Raw genomic sequence first — 24,942 nt, 5'->3', positions numbered from 1 at the left:
AAATGAGAGTTGTAGAGTTCTATGGAAAACTCCCTGTTCATCATTAATTAACTAGATTTGAAAGTTAAAAATTCTAAAGCCAGAATCACTTTGTGCTATCTAAATAAATGTCACAGAGATAACAGCTTTTCATTCCATATTCTATATGGAGTAACTAGTTATCTGGAATTCAAAAAGAGGAAATAATGTTGAATATGGCTATAGTTAATGGCATAAACCTAAACTAATTTCTTCATAGTCATTTTTCCTTATTAAATTAATATTTTTCTTAGGTATGTTACTGATTTTGTTCTTTAGGATTCGATTCTCTGTGGTAGAATATGAAGGCTGGAAGGAAACTCCCATAGGTCATCAGCCAGGGGTTCTCATGGGAACAGTGCTGCCCCCTAGAGGACATAGTAGAAATTTGGTACGGTGTTTGGTTCTGCAGTGAAGGGCCTTGAATCAGAGATTTTAAATGTCCTGCAGTGGAAAAGACAGAAAGAACTGCCCTGTATCCCACATGACTTTCAGCTATCCTGTTGGATATTCATGCAGTGAAAATTAGTTTATAATTATCCGAGCTTAGACCTAAATTCATTTTACATAAAAACACAAGATAACCTTGGCATACTTTAAATATACACAGGATATACTCATTTTCATTCACCTGTACCTCTCCTCTTTTGTTTTCCTGTACTTTTAATATGGAAAGCTTCTGATTTGACTTCTATTAATCCAAGTATTCTTTATAAGTAAGTGATAAGCATCTATTTCATTACATAGTTAATGGGACCTGAAAGTCATGTACATATTGAAATATGTCTTGTTTTTTTTTTTTTGATAGGATTTATCCTAGAATTTTAATTAATTTATTTATTTATTTATGGCTGTGTTGGGTCTTCGTCTCTGTGCGAGGGCTTTCTCCAGTTGCGGCAAGCGGGGACCACTCCTCATCGTGGTGCGTGGGCCTCTCACCACCGCGGCCTCTCCCGTTGCGGAGCACAGGCTCCAGACGCGCAGGCTCAGCAATTGTGGCTCACGGGCCCAGTCGCTCTGCGGCATGTGGGATCTTCCCAGACCAGGGCTCGAACCCATGTCCCTTGCATTGGCAGGCCGACTCCCAACCACTGCGCCACCAGGGAAGCCCCTGTTGTGTTTTTATTATAAATTGTTTTGCTTTTAGGTTCTCCTTTACGTTAAATTTAAGGTATTATATTGATGTTTTAAAAATATGTGTATACCAGGTAATGTTTACCAATGAATTTTATTTCAGAATAGCAAATATAAATAGGGCATTACAGAATTTTTTGGTTATAAAAAGAAAGCTTTGGGATTAGTGGGGTTTTGAACCAGTGATTCAGTTCCTCTCTGTAGTTCCAGGAAGGACAGTATGCAAATCACCCAGATGGGAGGGATGTTTTATCTTCTATGTGAAGATCTCCAGGGAAGGGCTTCCCTGGTGGCGCAGCGGTTGAGAATCTGCCTGCCAATGCAGGGGACACGGGTTCGAGCCCTGGTCTGGGAAGATCCCACATGCCGCGGAGCAGCTGGGTCCGTGAGCCACAACCACTGAGCCTGCACTCTAGAGCCCGCGAGCCACAGCTACTGAGCCTGCGCGTCTGGGGCTTCTGCTCCGCAACAAGAGAGGCCGCGACAGTGAGAGGCCCACGCACCGCGATGAAGAGTGGCCCCCGCTTGCCGCAACTAGAGAAAGCCCTCGCACAGAAACGAAGACCCAACAGAGCCAAAAATAAATATAAATAAATAAAAATTAAAAAATAAAAAGAACGATACTGTGGGAGCAGATTTATTTACATGAAAAGATTAAAAAAAAAAAAAAAGATCTCCAGGGAAGATTTCACGTGTACTACATTAATATGTTTTAGTATCTTGAGGTCTTCACGTTAAGCTAGTTCTTATTAGTACTTTCCAGGAGTCTTTATTATGTCACTCTAAAAACACCACCTTTGGTTTCTCCCTTCCTGTAGGAAAGGACAGACAGGTATGGAGAGAAGCTTACAGGTCATCTTGCAAATGAGCAGAGGAGTTAAAAACAGACTCAGATTTTTTTGAACAAGGGGGCTTTGTGTCACTGTCTTCTTCCCAGGAACATGTTCTGCATGTGCCATTTTAGACTTCTGACTGTGTGCTGTAAATATAGTGCATCTTAGGTAAGGTATTGTCTGTGACACAGGATTATGTCATCAGAGTCACAGCTGTGAGGTCAGGGTACCCAGGCACATGCATGCAGTGCTCACTGATATTTGTTGTTTGGGGCCACATTTTTAATTCTGTAGACCTTTTTCTTGGATTGCTATTTCTTGTGCATTTTTTGGTTGTTGTTACTCTTATGTGGATGTAATTATCGCTCCTCAAATATTTTGTAGGGACACTAATAAAAGTTGTTTTGACGGTTCTTGACGAAGTATCTTCACTCTTTTGAATTTTCTGTTTCTTCCAGGGTCTTTCTGTTGTGTATCTTGGTTTTCCACTTCCACATGGCAGGCTTTCTTTAACTGTATGTTTATGCTTAACTCTTCACTCATATAGAGATGAGGTGGCCTTAAGGCTACCAGGGCTCGTTAATGTTAATGTTGGGTGCATCTTGCGTGCCTCTGGTGGCACAGAGCCAGCCCTTGTCTGGAGAGTCGCTAAGTATCCGAGTGAAGAGGGCTTGACTTTGGGGTTTTCAGAACCACACTAGCTGTTTAGTTCTCACTAGACATTGTGTATAATTTCTTTAGAGAATCATTTCCCTTTTTTAATTTTTAGTTTTTGCCTGGGTGGGGGGCTGTAAGGTTTGTTGTTTCTCATAAAGATAGCAATTAGGCACGGAAGTAACAGTTGTTGAGACTTAGACTTTTCAGTTAATCTTCTCCTTTCTACCCTTTTTGTCATCTCTGGCCCATACGGTCCTTGCTTTTTCTGAGTCTGGAGCCGCTTTGGGGTTTCACTGGGTTGTGGCCTTCCTCAGCAGCAGCCGTCTCAGAGAACCTCCGGGGCTGTGAAATGCCTCTGCTCAGCTTCGTCCGTCAGGACTTCATCATTTTATGGTTTCCAGATGTTTGTGGAAATCTCTCAGGCCCATGATAGTCTTTTAATTGTGGTGGGTATGTATACTTTTTTTTATAACTGTAATGGGATCTTTCATGTGCCCTGACCACCATTTTGAAACGGTATCTTAGTTCAGGCTTCTGTAACAAAGTACCATAGACTGGGTGACTTATAAACAATGGAAATTTATTCCTCACAGTTCGGGAGGCTGGTTTATAGAAAGCTGTCTTCTCGTTGTGACCTCACACGGTAGAAGGGGCAGGAGAGCTCTCTGGGGTCTCTTTTATAAGAGCACTGATCCCATTCATGAAGGCTCCACCTTCGTGACTTAATCACCTCACCAGAGCCCCACCTCCTAAAGGCATCTTATTAAGATTTCAACATGTGAATTTGGGGGGAAAACAAACATTCAGTCCATAACAGATGAGAAGTCCTTTCATTTGTTGATTTGTCAGAAGCACATCTGAAGAATTAAGTCAGAAATGCATTTAGCCAGGAAAACGTTTAAATGAGGGCGTGATAACTGCAGTGGGTATTGGGGTTTGGAAAAACTAACCCTCAAAATAACTTGGCTGGGAGGGATAAATTGGGAGATTGGAATTGACATACATACACTACTACATATAAAATAGATAACTAATAAGGACTTACTGTATAGCACAGGGAACTCTACTCAATACTCTGTAATGACCTATATGGGAAAAGAATCTAAAAAAGAGTGGATATATTATATGTGTAACTGATTCACTTTGCTGTACAGCAGAAACTAACGCAGCATTGCAAATCAACTGTACTCCAATAAAAATTTAAAAAAAAATAACTTGGCTGGGAAGAAACAGTGAGCTGACATTATTATACAAAGACATGCTTTCCAGCTGTGGAGGCTATAGTCATTCATCATAGAACACCCCAAGACACTCTTCTAGCTTTGTTGCTAGAAGAAAAGATGCATCTTGTGAAACATGCAACTTAGTCATTAAAAAAAAAAAATCTATACAAGTAGTGGTAGTTGTTCCTGATCGTTAATACAAGTATAAATGTGCATATGCTTACTTTTTAATTTCTTGTCTGCCCTTAGACATAGGAATTTCTGAAAGAATCTCCTGTTCCTTCATTTCTATAACTTTTATTCCTTAGCGGATAGACCTTCATACTTCTCCCTGTTCTTGTAAGAAGCATCTCATATTCTCCCTTCCCATTTCCTTTGTGGAAAAAAGCTCCAAATTCTTATTGATCATCCCTTTCTCGTATTTGTCCCATAGTTCCTGAAAATGCATAGTAGATACCATGAAGATGGGAAAAATCAGATGTTAACTAATTAGTCCTTTAACTTCCCTCACACAAGGGGTATCCATTTGTATCTCAGAAGAAACTCTGAACTGATGTTTCCAGTCTTACCGTTCCCTCATTTTACTCGGAAAAAGCAGCTGTTTCCCTGTGACGAATCCCTGGAGATCTTCCCCAGAGGTCCCCACAGTTAGGGCCGGTTGCTCCCATGTGATTGAACCTAACACAGAATCTTCTCAGTCTATCCTGATCTCTAGTACAATACTAGAAGCCCCAAATCTATCTTGAGAATTTGCAAAGTAGTACTGTTGCATATTAATTATCCTTTGTGTAATGGCTTAGATGTAAATGAGGAGAGTAAAGATCCTCTGGTATCTGACCTCTGTATTCTGTAAGTTGTTTACCAGTTTAGAGCCTCTGGACTGTTCTAGATCAAAGAGCAGGCCCTCTGAGGCCATGCCCTAGAAGCAGATGTGGAGAGTGCTGAAATGTCCTGAGCTCCGAGGATGCAAGCTCCCAGAACATGCTTGTAATTTATTTCTGGTATTGGTCAGAACAAATATCATCAGCTTGTTCCACGTGCCCTTCTGTCCATATCCACTTGGAATGTGTTGAGTGCGGCTTGTCAGTAGTCTACTGAAAAATGATGGGCCTAAAAGGACACTATGACTGAGAATTTAGAGCACCGTCACACTGGTTCTGGGACCTGTCATATTAGTTGACTGCTACTGTTGGATGAGAGAAAAATAGGCAAGTTTTATCTTTTCCTCTGGAGGAAATACCTTGTATGGATGGTCCCAAAGAAATGAGACGGCCATGGTGCAATGCTGGTGACGTTAAGTACACTCATGTAACCCAATGCTGGTTAACACGTAGAACATTTCTTCACCTAGGTTTTCTCATGCCCCATCCAATCAGCCTCCACCCCCACTGGCAAACACTTTCTGATTTATATCACTGTTTTTTCCTGTTCTTGAACTTCATCTAAATGGGATCACAGAGCATGTACTTTTTCGTGTCTAGCTTCCTTCACACAGCAGTTTCATGTTGTTGTTTGTACCCTAGTTCATTCTTCCTTTATTGCTGGGTAGTGTTCTGTTGTATAAATGGACCCAATTCTTTGATCCATTCTCCTGGTGATGGACATTTGGATTGTTTTCACCTTTTTGGCTGTTATGAACATTAAGCTACTATGAACAAGTCCTCTCTCTCTCAGTCTCATTCCTTTTTGGATTTAGGCTTAGTTGATGGACCAGACGGTAGATCTGTGTTTACCTTTATGAGAAACTTCCAAACAATTTTCCAAATAATTATACCATTTTATACTCCAACAGCAGTGGATGAGAGTTCCAGATGCTCCAATTCCTTCTTAACAATTGTTGATTGTCAGTTTTTCTAATTTTAGCCATTCTACTGGATGGCAAGTGGTATCTCTTTGTGATTTTTCATGTGCATTTCCTTGATGACTAACATGTTCTTATTGGCCACTTGTATACCTTCTTTCAATCTTTTACCCATTTTTATTTTTCTTGTGGCCATTTTAAAATTGGATGATGAGGACTTCCCTGGTGACGCAGTGGTTAAGAATCCGCCTGCCAATGCAGGGGACACGGGTTCGAGCCCTGGTCCTGGAAGATCCCACGTGCCATGGAGCAGCTAAGCCCGTGCGCCACAACTACTAAGCCTGTGCTCTAGAGCCCGCGTGCCACAACTACTGAAGCCCGCGCCCCTAGAGCCCTTGCTCCACAGCAAGAGAAGCCACCGCAATGAGAAGCCCGTGCACTGCAATGAAGAGTAGCCCACGCGCAGCAACGAAGACCCAATGCAGCCAATAAATAAATAAATAAAGTTCTAAAAATTGGATGATGATGATGATGATGATGATGATTGGCTGCATGGCATGCGGGATCTTAGTTCCCCAACCAGGGAATCGAACTCGTGCCCCCTGCAGTGGGAGCTCAGAGTCTTAACCACTGGACCGCCAGGGAAGTCCCTATTATTATTGATAGGAAGGAGTTTTTTTTCCTATGTATACTCTGAGTAAAATTCTTTTGTCAGAAACTTGTAACGCAAATATATTCTCCCAGTCTGTATCATTTTCTTAAAAATGTCTTTTGATGAGCAGAAGGTTTTAATTTTGAAGTAACTTAATTAATCAGATTTCCTCATATATTATCAATACTTTATGTTTCGTAGGTAATCTGCCTCTTCAAGATTGTAAAGATATCCTTCTGTGTTTTCTTTTAGAAGCCTTATAGTTTTAGCTTTTATACTCTGGTCTATGATCCGTCTCAGCTTAATTTTTGTGTACTGGGTAAGGTAGAGGTTAAGGCTCATTCTTTTGCATATGTTTCTTCAGTTGTTCCAGCATGATTTGTTGACAAGACTTCCCTTTCCTCATTGAATTGCTTTGGCACCTGTATTGAAAATTGGTTATCCATGTATGTGTGAGTCTATTTCAAAGGAACCCTAAAGAATGTTTGTGCAGACCACATGTGGCATGCACTTAAGTCTAGGAAATAACAGTTCACACTGGTCAACCTTAATAAGCCTCAAGTGACTGACAGTCTTGAACTTACATATCATGGAACATTTGCATCAAAGGTCACTAACAGAAACTTTGCAGGGGCCATTTTGGGGGCCATTTTTTGTTTGTTTTATAAAGCTAACCCAGCTGAGGCCTCTAGAAGTTCCAGCATTCCCACACTGAAGGTCAGGTTCTTATCTGCACAGAAGTATACCATCAAATCTGTGCGATCCAACCTGAGCCTGCAGGCAGCTTCAAAGAGAACAAAATATTTGAACTTCAGTTTTCTTATTTGAAAACTTGGATATGCATGGATTCAAAATGACTGATTTTGGAACTCATTATAATTAAGTGTGGGTCAGACAAAAAAATACTACTCTTAAGAAAATTTTTCGTAACGTAAAGAAACTTGTGACGAAAAAGTTGTTTTGCTGGTTTGTGCATATTGTACACTAAAATAGATCTGCTGACTTTAAATAAGTCTTGTCTACGAGTAGAATCTCTGCTTGGAAAGGTTTTTGTAAACAGTTTTATCTAGCATTTTTACTTGAATATGGTTAAAAACCATCTTCTTTTCAGAGAGTCCTTGATTTGAAAACCGAAGGATGAATAGAGTAGGAAACACACCGCATTATTCCATTAGAGGGGTAGAATAAATGCTGCTCATCTCTTTGTGACACCCTGAATTTTCGAGTACTAGAATTCGTGTTTTCATGGTATGGCAGCGCAGGAAAGTGGCTGAGCGCAGGACTCTGACGCTGGACGGCCTGGGTTGGAACACCAGCTCTGCGGGTCCCCGTAGGCGAAGGAGTCAGCCCCTCTGCGCTTCTCCCTAAAACCGGCAGAATCAGAGCGCCTTCCTCAAGTTCAAGGAAGGCAGGAGGCTCAGAGCTGTGCCTGAGTCAGAGTGAGCACCATGGGGACTGTTGGCCGGTAGTAATATGATATTACTTTTATAATAAAGGTGCACAAGAAAAGGAAATCTTTTTAAAAAGAAGAAACTAAAAAGCAAAAGTACATTACTCTCCTATGGTCCGGATATCTCACTATTTGTAGCATGCTCCCCAGTCGATTGAACTGGTCAGGTTTTACTGTTAATTTCCATTCTCCCCCCCCAAAAGGATGCTGAATTAAAGGTTTTTCTTTTGAGCTTCTTGGGAGGTGTATGCCCTGGAAATACAAGAGGTGCTTCATACTAATTACTAGAATTCCTTTTGTCGCTACAAAGAGACTTTACAGGGAAAGATATTCTTTGAGTTCGCATCTTCCTGTCCTCCTACTTTGCTTTGAGCTCAAGTAAAACACAACAGTTGCTCACTTGAAATACCACCTCCCCTAGCCTGTGTTTGGACTTGTACCGCTGTGCTCAGTTCCTGGCCCCTGTTTTTGCTTTCTCTAGCAGTTTCCTGGCCAGAGCAGGAACTAGAGCCGAGTCTGGGAGAAGCGACTGTGACAGGCCTGTTTTCCCACCCGTGCTTCCCCGCACGACTCTGGAAGGAGGGGTGTGTCCGTCCCTCAGTGTAATCCGTGTGCCCATTTAGCAGGGTTGGAGATGCCCGAAAGCAAAATCCAGCTCAGACCAAACACGAAGGTTGCTAATGTGTTGTTAATGGTGTTGAAATATGACATTTTGGTTATACCTACAAACCAGGTTTGACTATAGACTGAAGTGTGAGCTTTCCACACCTTGTCACAGGAAGGCCGTCATACGCCTTGGAAGCATCTGTCTTCGTTGTACCGTACGTGGTTAAGGCCTAAGGAAGACTGATGTTATTACAGCTGACTTACCTGACCCTACTGTATTGAAAGATGGACTTCTCACGAGGTCCACTCGGTGTCGTCGGGTTTGTGTTTATGTTCCCAGTGTTGTTTGGTAAATGCCGCAGAGGCGCAGAGCGGTGGCATGTGGCTGTCACGATTTGACGTCCGGGAGGTCACTTTCTGCTGAGCGTGGCTGCTCCCTGCCGTGCCAGGCCCCTCTCACCTCTCGGCAGCCCTCTCCCTGGTGCTCGTTCTCACTCCTCGGTCTCCGTAGCTGTCCCAGCCTCCTGTGCACAGAGAAAACAGACACCAAAAGGTGAGCTCACTCAGGTTCTGGCCCCAGTCGACACTTCCTCTGCACCCGCCTTGCTTTCCTTGCCTCCTGCTCCAGTGGAAGAGGAGCCCTTCTCCGTGTCCACGCTCCGGACCTTATCCCCTCTCACCTCCTCAGAGACTTTCTCTCTCTGACCTTTACCTGCCATCCACCACTGACTCTCTCCCATGAGCGTGTGGACCTACTCAAGGCTTACCAATTGAAAACAAAACCACTGGCTTTCATATTTCCTTCCCTTTCGCTTACTTCTCCATTCACTTCTCCTGCCAGGGCCAAATTTCTTGGAAGAATTGTGTGCATTTGCTTCCTTCACTTCCTCACCCTTGCCCCCTCCTCGGGCTACTCCAGTCTGGCTTCTGCACCTGTGACCAAGTTGATATTGCTCTGGCCAAAGCTGATAGTCGTCTTCCTATCCTTCTGTTGCCACATTCGCCAGATATATTTAGCATTGTATCTACCGTGACCTGTTTGATGTCCTCTCCTCTCTGGCTTGCCCTGCCCCTCTGCCTTTTTCTCCTCCTTGCCCTTTGCAGGTTCTTTCTATCCACCTCTGAGCGCCATGCTTTGTATTCAGATGCCAACTGGACATTCCCACTTGATATCTTGCTAGTGCCTCATAGCCAACAGATTCCAAACTGATCCCAGTTACCCAAGCTTGAAACCTGTGATTTACTGCGCCTTTTCTTTCCTCATCTTCCAAATCCACAAAGAAACAAAATCTGGTCAAAATTCCACATCTCAACCATTCTCAAATCCATCTACTCTGTCTCCAGTGTGTCCTTCTTGGTTACCATCACCTTTGACCTAAATTATTGCATTTTAGCATCCCTCTCCCTGCTTATTGATGTTCTTCCCCAATCCATTCTCCCGACTGCATTCAGAGTGATGCTTCTGAAAAGCAGCCTCATCGTGTCACTTCTCTGCTTGACTCTCACCCGATTCTGTGATATCCTGTACCCAACTTGATCAGGGCCGTATAGAGTATGTGTCCTCGTAAACAAATCATCAAACACTAGGATTCACAGGGGGACGCAGAAGAGAGTTACTTCCCCCTCCGCACAGCAGAACCTAATGAAAATCCCGACTGGACATCACTCACCGCTGCCCTCCAAGGTTCCTGATCGTGGGCTCCATATTCCCGCCACCCTCCCCCACTCACCTGGTCATGCCTCCCAGCCCCATCCGCTCCTACCTGTGGTGCTCCTACTCCATTTACCACCCCCGTATTCAGAGAGCGCAGCTCTTTGCTGAATGTTCTGATCCTTGAGTTTCATCCCTGTCTTGTCTTAGTTTGGGTTCCCCTCAGGGCAGATTCTGAAAAGGATACAGTCTGGTCTGACTCCACTATGTAAGAACTGGGTGACCTCTCTGTGCCTCAATTTTCTCATCTTTAAAATTCCACTTTATAAGATTTAATTTCCACTTTATAGTGAAAATTAAATTAATTTGTGCATGGAGAGTGCTCTTAAAAGTCTATCTGAAGTGAGAGAGTAGCACTGATGTATATACACTACCAAACGTAAAATAGATAGCTAGTGGGAAGCAGCCGCATAGCACAGGGAGATCAGCTCGGTGCTTTGTGACCACCTAGAGGGGTGGAATAGGGAGGGTGGGAGGGAGGCTCAAGGGGGAGGGGATATGGGGATATATGTATATGTATAGCTGGTTCACTTTGTTATAAAGCAGAAACTAACACACCATTGTAAAGCAATTATACTCCAATAAAGATGTTAAAAAAATTTTTTAAAAACCCCCCAAAACTCGATCTGACCCATAATAGTAGTCAATCAAGTTTGCAACAATGATAATAATGACTACTACTGTTATTAAAAATGTCACTTCATACAGGTTTCCATCCTCAACCTACGTAGACCATATGGGAGCCCCCTCTTATGTGTGCCAATAGCATCCTATGCCTCTTTTAAATCATACTTGCTAGCTTGGTGAAGGAAGGATGATGGCGTCCTGTTCACCATTCAGCGCTTAGCCCAGTGCCTGGTATTATAGTGTACGGTACGTACTGTGTGCTCAATAAATATTTTTTGAATGGAATTAATCAAATGACTTGTAAAAAGAGTATTCCAAATATTCTATACTTCTTACCTTTAATAAGCTGCCTTTAAAATACAAAGCATGCCTGTTAAAAAATAAAACATGACAAATAAAACGTAACTGTGCTCCAGGGGTTTGTCTTTAAATCCAGCATCACTGAGTGGGCCTGGGCAAGCTCTCTGGGTGTCGGTGTCTCTGGAGCAGCTCTGCCTGAGAGCCCTTGTCCAGTTCCAGAATTCTTCAGTTCTCTGATAACAGTGCGCAGTAAGGATAGAGTACGTTTTTAGGACACTCAGGGTTTCCCTCATAGTTATGTTTTTTCCTGTTAGCTGGTGGGAAAATGTCATCTTGTTTCTTGGGCTTGCAGGTTCTTTCCTAGTCCTGGGGAATTTTTCAAGCTGGCTATAATGAGAGGGTCTCAAAGAACCACAGAGAGGTCTGGTATGTTCTTTTCAAGTTAAACATAATGTCCCTTCTGATTTTCACTTCTGATCGTCTCTGTTTCTGAGCTGACTTCTATAATTGTATTTAAAGATGTATCAGAAATAAGGTCTATTTTATTTTGATGCCTGCACCCTTGACATCCTTTAACCTGTGTTTCCTGCCAAGTCAAAAGCCTTCTTCAGAACTACTAACTCTAATGACTTCTTTCTTTCTTTATTCTTTTCTCTCTTTCTTTTTTCCTTTAATGCTATGTGTACACACACACACACACACACACACACACACATATTATTAAATTGTGGTAGAATACATACAATGTAAAATTTACGATCTTAACCACTTTTAAGTGTAATGGCATTAAGTACATTCACATTATTGAACAGCCATCCCCATCCTCCATCTCCAGAACCCTCTCATCTTGCAAAACTGAAACTACATTCCCATTAAACACCAACTCACCATTCTCCCTTCTCGTTAGCCCCTGGCAAGCACGGTTCTTTCTGTCTCTGTGAATTAGACTACTCCAGGAACCTCATATAAGTAGACTCAGACAGTATTTGTCTTTTTGGGACTGGCTTATTTCACTTAGCATGATATTCTCAAGGTTCAACCATGTTGTACCACGTATCAGAATCTTCTTCCTTTTTAAGGCTGAGTAACATTCTGTTGTACGTATAGACCACATTTTTGTTTATCCATTCATTGGATAGTTGGGTTGCTTCCACCTTCTGGCTATTGCGAATAATGCTGCTATGAACATAGGTATACAAATAATTCTTTGAGACCCTTCTTTTAATTATTTTGGATCTAATGATTTCTTGAACCTTCTTTCTTGATGCTTCTGTTGTTTTCACAAATTCTTGCCTTCCTCTTTTGGCCATTTATCACCCCTCGCCCATCAATCTTCTTTGCCATTTTGCTAGTAACGAACATCCTACTGTCAAGATTCTCATGCTTCAGTGTGGCCCTCGCAGAGCTGCTGCTATGTGGAGAAAACAGTTTGGCAACTAAGAAGTATTATTCGTTCCCACCTCCTGGACACCCACCAATTCCTGCTATTTTCTGAAGACATACCAGTGGTTCCTAAATTTTTTAAAAAAGACACCTTAGTGACAGGGCAGATTTTTGTGGCTATTGACCTTCTGTATTTTGAAATTTAACTGTTCATAGTAGCATCTTCTTGATGTATCAGTCCTATAGTTGTGATATTGATATCTGTTTTTCCTCATGAAAACAATATATGACAATCATAGAAAACTTGTATAGAAAAAATGTTACACACAATAGCACTATCAAAAAGCAGACACTGTTAACATCTTGATGCATATTCTTCTGGTCTTTTTAATGTGAATTTTTATCTATTTAAGATCATATTGTCTTGCACTTCTTTTTTGCACTTAAAGTGTAAGCATTCTCTTGTTAGGTCTTTGTAAATAGTTTAATTATTTTATATGACTGAGAGATATTTACAGGATGTTCATTAGGTTAAATAACATTTTTCTAATTATAAAAATAATGTTTCTCATACGAAATGTCAGATATCTCAGTATTGCAAAGAAGTAGTGAAAATCTAAGTCCTCTGCCCACCCCTTCTTAAGCTTTTTAAATGTATTCTTTTCCAGTCTCTCTTTGAGATTAGCTTCTCTACACCCCCGCGCCCCCCACCGTTTGTCTGTCCCTCTCTCCACTGATATCATATTTATATACAATTTTATATCCAGCATTTTTACCTAATACTATATTTTGTGATTTCCAGTGTTGTTAAGTATTCTCCAAAAACCATGATTTAAACATATGAATTTGCTAATTTATTTAGTCACATGCTTTCCTCCAATTTTTGATGTTTAGGTTGTTTCCCGTTTTATGTTATTGTATGTATGTCCTTGTATAGTTATCTTCCTGTGTATCTGTGATTGTTTCTTCAGGAGATATTTATAGACATGTTATCAGCCAAAACAGTTTGAGGGTTTGTAAAAAGATATTGCTGATTTCCTGAAATGATTGTCTCGCCTCACTTCACCTGCTTTGCTCTTTTTGTTGTGCATTTTTGTGAATCTGATTGATGAAAAAAACCTTGGTGTTTGCTAGTGAAATGCAATACTTTTTCGTGTTAATTGACATTTTATATTTTGGGGTGAATTGTTTGTTAATATCGTTTACCTTTTACATTTATAATAATGTAAAATATATTATCCTCTTGCAAGTATTTTATTTTTTGTTTATCTTGCAGTTTTGTCTGCTGGTTTTGAAGCTACAGATTTTAATATTTTAATGTTGTCAGATTGAGTTGATTACCTTGCCTTTTGTTGCTTTTTTCTCCATTGCTTTTGTAAAGCTAAGACTTCTTTTCCTATCTCAAATTCAGAAATATATTCTTCTAATTGTTTCTTTTTCTCCCCTTTTACATTTAACTCTTAATCTCCACAAAATTAATTCTGATGAAGGTTATAAAGTGGGAGCTAATTTTATTTTTTCAAGAATATTATCTTGTTCTCATGTTTGTCCAAAATCCCAGTAAAATTGAGATGAGAACCAAAACAAGTGCTTTTTTCTTATCTTAGTGCCTTGCTTTTCCCACTGAGAAAAATGAGGAGGCTGCAATATACCTGTGGACAGGATCAGAAGCTTTACTTCTCAGCTCAGAACTTGCCGTGTCTCTTTCCAGCTCGGGAAGTGTAATGCTCCACGCGGGTTGGTGGGGGACAGAGACAGCAGTGGTAATAAGGGATGGGGGCCCATGAGCTGGGGACTAAGTAGCCCAGAGTGAGCCTCTCAAAGTCTTGACCCCATTTCAGTTTTCCTCGACTAAGATAAGCTACCAGGGCTCAGCTCATGGGAGGCTTACTTGAACCTCAGGTTATAGCTGTAAGGCGGCATGTGGTGAAAAGAGAGTCCTAGCCTGGGAAAGTCAGAGAGCTTGGGTCCAGTTTCAGCTGTCAGTCAACTGTCTGTGTAACATAGGAAAGTCTCTTAACTTCTCTAATTTCCTGATTTATAGAATAAATCTGAGATTTAGTCTCAATAAGTTATGGTCTCGGTAAGTGGCAGAGCTAGGTTGTGCTATGACTTTGTTGGGGAACATTTCTTGGTAACTAGTTCATCTTTCCTTATTAATCCAGTCAGCCAGTATGGTACCAAGTTTAGGAAGAATATCACAGTATCACGTAATACTCCACCTTGGGGCGTTTCTGCTTCTTACCATTCCTGACCGTTCCTAGTCTATTTCAAGCTTCCCTTCTGAGAGTCTTCTGTCTTCCCTAATAATTTCTTCTCCAGCTACCTCTTGTGTTTAAGAATTAAAAAAGATGAGCTGGTAATCAGGAAACACTCAGAACTGATGTTTGTCACTGACCTTGCCCTGCCACTTGCCTGGGGTATAAATTTTTTTAAAAAGCTGAAATAAAGATATGAAAAGCATTTTGAAAAATGTGAAGCATTAGGTGATAAAAGTAATAGTTATGAGGTACAAATACCTGCTCTCAACCATGTTAATTGTTTTTATTGGTATTAATAAATTATTATTTATTAACAAATTAATAACAGAAATTGCATTGAGAAACAAAACAGTCACAGGCTAAACCTTTTGAATTTCAAATATGTTTATGTTAACATACTCTGTTTTAGACAACCAGCAGAGAGACTATGGTCAGGTAGTTTTTATATGATGAAGTCACCTATCAGTCAATCCATTACACTTTTTAAGGTGTTTTAATGTTTATCTCCCACTTTTTGGCTTCCAGAGTAAAATACCTCAGATGAAAATTTCTGTGGTGTTGACGTTTTCCTCTTGAGAATGTATTTGCTGTAATAAAATACAGTAACCACTTGAAATCTATAAAACTTGTGTGAAGTCTGGATAAACCTAAACAGTTTTTTCTTTGTGCTCCAGGAGCACACAGCACTATATATTAAATAAAGCACAAATATTTATACATAGCTGCAACTGTGTTTCGTCGTTTCATTACAATTATGTCTTGCCTGATCTTCAAATAACATGAAAAATCATCTTTAAAATAAACCTTGAATGGTTATGATCTTCATAGAAACAGTTTCTTTATTAATTAAACTTTTGTTTTTCATAGTGCATTGCTTTGATCTCGTAATATTTTTTAAAACATCCTGAGGGTTTATTTTCAAGGCTTCCAAATGAATTTTTATTTCTTAAAAGCCATAATATATTCATGGCTCAGTGAATCCCAAAGACAGTATTTTTAAACTCCTGTTAAGTTTGTTTTTCTTAGCATGCTAGTCTGCTGCGTAATTTTCTTTGCTCTATGGGTCACGTGATTCCTCCCGTCCATAACACACGCACTTAAAAATTTCACTTCCTGATTGAGCCATCAAGATTATGTAAAATGTAAATCAGTCTAAATACCTAAGAGCAGGAATTTTAAGGGAAAAATGCTGTTTTCTTTTTCTGTTTCATTATTGATGCCTAAAAAATCGGAGTGTGTGTTTGCCTATTTGTATTTGGAAACTAGAGACTGTTAGGGCGGTTTTTTGTTTTTGTTTTTGTTTTTGTTTTTGTCCCTTCCCTTTCAGATTGCATCAGAGTTTGCTTTCATTATAAAAATAAAGTACCAAGTAGATAGAACGTAGGAGTGGTGTAGTTGCAGGACTGAAATCAAAATGGTTCCGATTACTGAGAGAGCTGTTCATTTACTTATTCTTTTCATGATCTGAATGGAGAGTGCAGCATCTCTCGAAAGGTAACGATTTGATATTTCGGAGTTGTAAATGGTCATTTAGCCTTTCTGCGGCCTGATATAAATGAAAGTAATTTCTAGCAGGCCGGATGACACTTGGTTTATCATGAATCTAAAAATCCCTCACATTTTCTCAAAGCAGTTTTGAAGTTGTCATAGTAACGGCATGATATTTGGAGGGTCTTTTTAGTAGTTCTTTAGCTAGAGTTAATTAATTTTATTAACCCTGGACGTTTTTCTTTTTATTCTTCTCTGACAAACAAGGGCCATAATTGCTCAAGTATGTATTTGGTGTTCTTTATTTCTTGGTGACTATAGTTTGAGGACTTGATGTTTTGCAAGTTGTTTCAGGAAAGGAACGAGAGTGTTATCAATTGATTTCAGATAGTTTAAACTTGGGTTTTTAAATACTTCTCTGTAAAATTGCACGACCGTTGTAGGACCAGAATTTAGTTTTATTTAAAGAGATGGGTTATGGAAGATGTTCGCTCAAATTTTATTGTGACTTACACAATTAAATTGTGTTGCAACTATCCTCTTTTTTTTTTAATTCTGCTAGGTCCAGAGTAGGAATTGAAGAACACAGAAGGGAAATGTCAGACTTACAGGAGAAAATTATTTCTTTAAAAATGCAACAGTCAGATACAATACCAAAATTGTGTTCCACAAAAGAAAAAGAATAAAGATAAATCTGACTTTATCAAAATTGAAAATGCAACAACAGTGCTCTTTGAAACTCTAAAATACGCTAAAATAAATTATCCTCTAGGAAAGTTTGTGGGAATTTTTTTATTGGGAGAAAGTAGGTCAGGATCTTCTGTTAGCAAAGCTCTGTGGCAGAAATTCTTGCCAGTATGGCGATCGGTGAGGAAAGAAGCCCCTCTTGGGCAGGGAGAGGGTCAGAAGAAAGAATGGTCTGTACTGAGTCTGGATGCTGGGACTTGAAAAAGTATCAGATGTTGGATGCTTTTGTTTTCTTGTAAAAGTGATCAGAGAGATGTGACACAAAAGGTATCATGTGAGTTCTGTGGGCTTAATGCTAACGCCAGTATCCCTACTGTTGTGTGGAGTATTTGTTCAACCAGAGGTGGTTCAAGACAGTCAGGGTAGCAGCATGTGCAGCCAACAGCAGTAAAGGTGCTAATACACGTCCAGTGATGTCAGGAGTTACGAGACAGCAGTTTCAAAACACTGCAGTAAACAAGGTCATAGTGTCCCGTTTTGCTGGAAGAAGGTTTGTTTTTATGAGCTGGACAGTACATGGATGAAGTAATTTTTCAAAACAAACATCAAATTTATATGTTGGGTTTTTCTTCCTACTTTTTGGATTTAAAAAAAAATTAACCAGGTGAGATTTAGTAAGGGTTACATTTTTAAGCAGAACTATACTTTTTTCCTGTTTTGTTTTGTTGGTTTTTTTTAATTGATTCTCTGTAGTTTCCACAGAGGAAATGAAAATACTTCTGATCTAGGATTCTTAAATGCAGTTTTAGAGAGCAAGATATGACCCAGCACACGGCAAATGCCAATCACCATCACCAGTAAAACACTCCTTCTAATTTTGTACCTTTCGCTCTTACTTAGGCATCTACGTAGGAGAAAGTTAATGGCGCAGAATGCTGCTGACCGCATGGTTCTCGTCTTAATACATTTTCCAACCTTGAACCTGAGACTGCCAGAGGCTCAAGTCTCTGAATGCTCGTCTGAGCCGTTATCTGCTGGTGGCCTGGTTCCTGAGCTAACAAGTGGGTGTCCCAGGCGTGCGTGTGGTAATAGCAGCAGTGGTGCCACGTGGCGCCCAGAGGTCGCCTTGGTCTGTCCTGGAGATTCTTGGTCCTCGCTGAAGCTTCTGAGTTGAACTGTGAACTTGGGGCATCCTGAGAAGCGCAGGCATTTTGGAGTTCCACAGGAAACCTGGATGTTAAGTGTCAACACAGCTTATAAAGTGAAAGCAGGGGCCTTGAGGAAGGGAATTACCCTCATCTCGTCCGGACCTGCTTACTGTGCTGGAAAACAAAGTAAGTTTTGTTTGTTTTTAGTCAGTCTCTTCTACATGTTTTTCTTGCTAACATTATTAAACACTCAGTATCTGGTAAATGCCAAGGTTTTTTTTTTTTTCCTTTTCATTGGGAAGTAGGAGATGAAGTTTGTTAAATAGCTGATTGCTTCTTTTATCTTTTCTGTCTCTCTTCCTGTATCTAGCCTGCTGGCTGGCTTGTTAAGAGGTAGAAAGAGACTGAAATTTATCATCAATGAGAAAACAAAAAGTTCTCTTTTTTTCTCTTTTTAAATGGTTCAAGAACTTTGCCATTAATTTAATGACGGTGATACAGACAAGGCTTTTTACGAGGTGCAGCCAGGAGCACATCTAGCAAAACAGCCCCAGTTCACTGCCCTTATTTCCATTGGGAAGCAGGAAGGGTGCGTGTACAAGACAGGTATGAGGACGGGGGTGTCTGCACGTGGGAACTGCAGACACTAGGTGGGAATGAATGGCTCTTGGATAAAAGGCTGTAATTTTAAAGCCTGTCAGGAAATGGAAAGGACCTGAAGAATACAAATTATTTAACGATGTTGGGAAAAAAAATTTAATATAAAAATGGGATAAAATGTATAAAGTCCTAACCGAGTTTTTCCTTCATGTTAGAAAGTTTCGTGCCTTGCAGATTTATAGAAAATATGTTTAATAACTTTAAAAAATAATAATTAAGAGTCTTCATCTCCTACACAGAAGATTCTGTGACATCAGCCTAATTCTGACACTTGGCCCCTGTCTTACATTTTTGTTTGTTTGTTTTTTATGCTGATCCTGTCTCCAAAGATGTTACATGGCTTGATAAATTTTTAATACAAAGTTCTGTGGTTTTGAAAATGCAAAACGAATAGAAATGCAGAGTGGTTTGTGATTTGTAATTAAAATTATCCTTCCTCATAAAATGGACTGCTTTTACCGGAGAATTTTCTTGACTTCTCTGAACTTAAAGAGTGACACTTTGAAGGTAGAAGGGGGCAGCATGTCTGTAGTGTGGCGTTGGAAAGCAGAAGTCAGGGGTCTTACTTTTAAATCTAGTGTGGAATACAGTGTGAATTTAAGTTCGGGCTTCTGTGCCGTGGGAGTTCCCATTTTATCTCAAAGTGGTGATGGTAGGACTTGAGGTGTCTGTATTTCATTTGAAACACTCCAGGCTCCCTATATGAATGTCTGTGAATTATTAATTCAGCAAACATCTTTAAGTACCTTCTTTCTGTATAGTGTTGTGCTCAGAGCTATAGTTTTTCACAATTAAATTTACAGAGATTTGGTTTATAAATCAAAGATTGAGAACAGTTTGAAACAAGGGTGAACGAGCAGAGCATTACCATCGAAACAGTTTGTTAAAGATGGTGCCAAGTGAGCAGGGCTGTCCCCTTCTGAGCTGCCCCTCCTAATTAAAGGGGAAGGTGGCTGCCATCTGTCTTCTTTCATTCAAGGCAGTAGGGGGTCTGGGGTGGAAGGAAGCAACCCCCCCTCTTATTTTTCTCCCACTCTTTTTTATAGTCGGCTTTCTCTCTAGTCAGTGACCCAGAAGGTCATTGATGATCTGTCTATCTCAGAATGAATAGTAACATAAGCATGCAAGGCACTTGCAAAAAAAAAAAAAAAAAAGTTTATAAAATGAATTTATCCATTTAGAATTCTGCTTGAATTATGTCTGAGAGTATTGTAATCCCTTTGTTGGTGTCATTGCCCCTTTTGTCGCTGAGGGCACTACTGGCAGAAAAAGTGGGGGGTTCTACTTTTATTGATTTTGTTTTTTCATGAAAAATTGTTTACACTCCACCAGGCATGATGTAGAAGATGGCAGCGTGTAGCTCTCCAGTGAGGATGTACAGGAATATTATTTCTTACCAAAACCAAGGACACCTGTTAATTATTATTATATATATATATACCTATATATATATAATCTCAAGGGAAGTTGTGGACAAAGAGGTTAACAGATCTCCAAGATACTCAGTGGTCTACTGGTCTACTGCAGCTTTTTTGGTCCAGTCATTGAAATAACTTAACACTGATTATCCTTCAGTTAAGCAATAAGCCTTTCAAACCTTTTCTCATGAGAATAGGTTATTGGAGAGTTTAGTTGTAGTTTGGGGTCATGGCTTTAACTGCTTTTGAAACATAGAGTATTCTAACAAAATGATTGAGCTTTCTTGCCTCGGTTTCCACACCTTTAAATGGAAGAAATATGTGCTGCTTTTAAAAATATTTAAGAGAATATGAAATAATACTTTCTGTCTTTGATAGAAAATTTATTATAACTGAAAAATTCTAAAATCTTTGGTTATTTTTGTTTTCAGTTTTCATATACAAAAACTAGCAAAGTGCCACCAGTTATCTAAAAAGATTGGTCCTTAACACTCTCTGTTAAGCCTCCCCAAGCAGTAGATAATGGACTTCTCAGAATATGCTGACTTTTAGAACTCTCTGTGATGTGGAAATGTGTTTCTTAAACCCATAGCAATATATTTGGAAAGCCCAAATGTCACAGTCATTGTCTATAATTTTATTTAGAGTATTTTTTCAAATTTGTCATCGACCTGTAATGAGGTTTCTTGGAAACTAAGATGTGCTTATGTTGTTGAATGTTGGAAAGAGCAGTCTGTAGATTCTGGGGACACTGACAGCAGTTTGTATGATCGGATGATACCTGAAAAGTAGCTCATTTCCTAATCACTGAAGGATACACGGTGCTGAGTGGGCGGGTCTTTTTGGCTTTTTCATGTAATTTGGACATTGAACTAGATGCTTCCCTAACTATCTTTTTAAAGTTGTGATCTACACTAATTTGTTTTTACCCATCAGTATATATTTCAGGGCAACTAAATAAACGAATTAAATGAAGCACATGTATAAGGTGTGACTCTAAAGTAATGCAATTAATATTTTAACTCACAGAGCAAAAGACACATAGACATGCAAATGGATGTTGCCTCCTTAAAGTACTGTGTTAGCTGGGAAGAATTTAAACTTCTCCTACAGCAATGCCATCTTTGCCAAGGACACATTCAAAACTTTTTTTCGCCATTGCCTTAAAGCCTCCCATCCTTTTTTATTATCCACAGTGGTGGGAATTCTCTGGCCTTGGAGGGTAGGAAGGAGCCAGTAGTTAGGTCTGATGAAAAGGTTTATGATCCACTAACTGATTTGAGTCATTGATTCATGTAAACATTTACTGAGCCACTGACTACATTCCAGCAGTCAGCACTGCAGATTCAGAAACGGGCATGTCAGGGGCCTGCCTCCAGGAGGACAGTTGAGTGGGATAAATGACATATAAAGAGGTAACATCACAGATTGACAAGTACTATAACAGAGATACACGCGGTGCATGGTGTCGCCAGAGCCCGGCGGAGTTGGAGGGGGGGGAGTTAAAACTTGATGGAAAAATGAGGATTGTTGTGTACATGATTTATAAAGTGGCTTACATAATAGAATTTTGGAAATGAAAGCCCTGAAAAACACCTTCTACTTTAAGGATAAGGAGATGGGAATTTTATTTCTGAAATTCTTTAATTCTCAGCTAGTTGAAAGCCTTATGAAAAAAGGTGTTCATTCTGTAATAGACATCTTTTTTTCTTTTTTTTTTAAAACAAAAGAAGTTGTGGCTATATAAAAGGTGAGGTCTGAAAAAGATTTTGGACATTGTTAGAATAACTCCGTGTTCTCCAAAGGACATTATGTTTGAGGAATGATTCTTACTTACATGTTAAAATTGAGTACTTTTGACACATTAAATATACCAAAGCATTACATGCCATATTGATTCCTGAGAGTAGCTGTCTAGCTTTTGGGAGACAGTGAACTTGAAGCTGGCCTGCATCCTAAGTATATGGTGGGAGAGAAAAGGCTTCCTCAGGTCTTCTTTCGTGTTTTATTCCGCAGGGACAGAATTTCTGTCCCACAGCCAATAGGTGATCTCCCTGTGGATAAGTTCACTTAACAGTTATTTGTGGAGTGTCGCTCTATGCCAGGCACTGTTCTAGGAGCTGAGCAGAAGCTTGATGATTGCAACCCCCCCAGGTGCTGGTACATCCTCAGCAGGACCCTGTGGGTGTGCACATTCAGCTGCTGTTTCCTGGGTGCCTTTCCTGAGCATGACAGTGTGGGCCTGGCCATCATGCTGCCCGCGGAGAGCTTGCAGCTAAGGTTCCGTGCACAGATAAACATAGAGAAGAGAGATAAAATGTATAAAAGAAAAGAGATAAATCAAACACACTACACATTTGTAGAAGAGATTTTTCTCAGGCTGGGCCATCAAGAAATGCATCATGGATCGAGGAGGCTTTGGCCGGACAAAGAAAGGTGGTGTTGGACTTGAGGACTGCGAGGGTCTGAGTCCGAGGACACATGGGCAGAGACATATAGAAAGGGATGGGAAGTACTGGTGCGCTGAGTGGGCAGTGACTAATGTGTTGTTGCTGGGCAACAGTGTGTGTATAAGTGACTAACGGGAAGAGAAGGCAGCAAAGGTCAGCTGAGGCTGACCCGGGAGGGCTGTGAAGGCTTACGACTAAACGATTTAGACTGGATACTAAGTCATGGGAACAGTTGAAGAATTTTGGTCAGGTGAATGACAATAGGATCTTCTGGAATCAGTGTGTGGGGTGGCCTGGACAGTGAGAAAACCATAGCCAGGGAAGCCCAGCAGAGCTGCTGTGATAGTCCAGGAGGGAGGTGCAGGGGGCCTAAGTGAAGGGGCACGACTGGAATGGGCCTGGATGAGAGGGGTTGCCTGGCGGGGAGGAGGATAGAAACAGCATTGCTCCAGATTTTTTTTTTTATTATTTATTATTTATTTATTTTGGCTGCACCAGGTCTTCGTTGTAGCATGCAGGTTCTTTAGTTGTGGCATGCATGTGGGATCTAGTTCCCTGACCAGGGAGGAAACCCAGGCCCCGTGCACTGGGAGTGCGGACCCTTAACCACTGGACCACCAGGGAAGCCCCTACTCCAGATTTTTGAACTCAGGTGCCATTTGTTATTTCTATGTCATTTGCCAGGCATTTCACGTACATTATCTCATTCAATCTTAGACTAATCCTATGAGGTTGGTATTTTTGCCCTTATTTCAGAGATGAGAAAACTAAGGCTCGGAGAAAGATCTGTCTAAAGCTGCCCAGCTAATAGGATATAGAGCAGCATATTCCAGGCATCCCTGATTTCCATGCCTGTGCTCTTTCTACTGTACTAGGTTTTGAAGAGAGCAGATGTGAGAGAGAAGATGATCCCTGTCCACTTTGTACATGTTCAGTTTAGATACTGGTAAGACATCCATCGGGCAAATGGAGTTGTGGAGCCGAATCTCAAGGACAAAGTTAAGAGGATCGGAGACAGGGATTTAAGAATCAGCTGCGTGCTCCTTTATTCAACACATACTTGTTGAGTGTCCTTATGGACGAGCACCGTGTGGCAGTGGGAATACAGTGCTGAACGAGAGAGCCATAGTCTTACCCTACAGAACAGGCTCGTGAGGGAGACTCCATACTGTGGGGTGACTGTGATGCGGGGGGGGGGAGTGCAGATTTGCTACAGGAACACCAACCCGGGGGACCTAACCAAGTCTGGGGACCAGGAAGTCTCTGAAGGAAGGTATAGTACTTAACACGACACTCGCATGATGAGTGCCAAGGTAAAAAGGAAGAAAAAGGCATATTCCGGGTAGGGGAACTAGAATGTACCAAGACCCCAGAGGCAAGAGAGACGCATGATACATCTGAAGAACTGGAAATTATGTGGCGCTGAAACGGAGAAAACAGGAGATAAGGCCGGAGAGGCGGGCAGCAGCTAGAATCAAGAAATGCCCCATAAGCTGTATTAGGGGATCTGATCATCTCTTTAAGGACATGGGAAGTATTCATGGGTTTTAAGCACTGGGGTGATGTGATTAGACTCATGTTTTAGAAGGACCGTTCTGTCTGCTGGAGAACAGATTTTAGGGAAGCAAGTACCGGAAGCAGGAAAACTGGTCACGAACGAGTTCATTGGAGAGAGGATTCTAGATGAGAGGTGAGGATGATCCGGATAGAGAGACTCTGGTTGATGTTTAAGAATGGTAGACATATGGAATTTGCGGGGTTGTTGGATATTGGGAGATGAGGGAGAGAGAAGGATAAAAGTTAACATGTAAGTTTCTAACTGGGCCCCTGGGTTGTTGCTGGTACTTTCCTAGGGGACACGGTGGAAGGATCAGGTGTGGGGTTTAGGATTATTAGGTTTGGCTATCCTAAGTAACCATCTGGTATCCTAAATAGTAAAGGGAGCTGAAGGAGAGGGGATCGTGGTCAGAGAGAGGGACATCAGCATGTACTAGTTCAGAAGTGAAGCAGTTCAAGTGATAGTAAGAGAGCAAGGTCGTTGGAGTGGACAGTTCCAGAGGAGGGGGGAGCTGGCCGTGGGATGTGAGGAGGTTAAGGAGCTGACAGACCCATGCTGGATGGGTGTTCATGTGGAGGTTAATGTCACACAGGTTGCTGGCAGGACTTGGAGTGGAGAGGGTCAGCGTGGAGGTCGGTCACTACCTGTGGCGTAGGTATGGCGGTTGGGCACTGAGGTGTGTGAGTTGCAAACGTGATTTCCACGGACTGCGTGCACAGCGTCAGAGAGAGAAGGGAGCTGGAGCACGAGGAGAGAGTGAACGGGACCCAGGACTCACCTCTGAGAGGCGTTAAGGGGTGGGAGGAGACCACGGAGGAGCTTTCAAAGGGGAAAACGGGCAATTTCAGAGTCTTAGAAGGCCAGTGGACGTTGGTGC

General features: G+C 41.0%; 1 protein-coding gene across 1 annotated transcript in view; it reads left to right on the top strand.

Moving 5' to 3' along the window:
- Positions 1-24,942, top strand: part of LOC309666056 (uncharacterized protein) — a 196,187-nt gene that overhangs the window by 129,067 nt on the left and 42,178 nt on the right. The window contains exon 7 of the mRNA XM_082473180.1: positions 17,732-18,165. Coding sequence (XP_082329306.1) covers positions 17,732-18,005 — 274 coding nt within the window. The 3' untranslated portion in view covers positions 18,006-18,165. The remainder of the gene's footprint in view (positions 1-17,731; positions 18,166-24,942) is intronic.

This window comes from Balaenoptera physalus (genome assembly GCF_965194825.1).
Source record: "Balaenoptera physalus genome assembly, chromosome: 8".
NCBI lineage: Eukaryota > Metazoa > Chordata > Mammalia > Artiodactyla > Balaenopteridae > Balaenoptera > Balaenoptera physalus.
The sequence above is the reverse complement of the archived record's forward strand: the minus strand, read 5'-3'. Positions and strand labels throughout refer to the sequence as shown.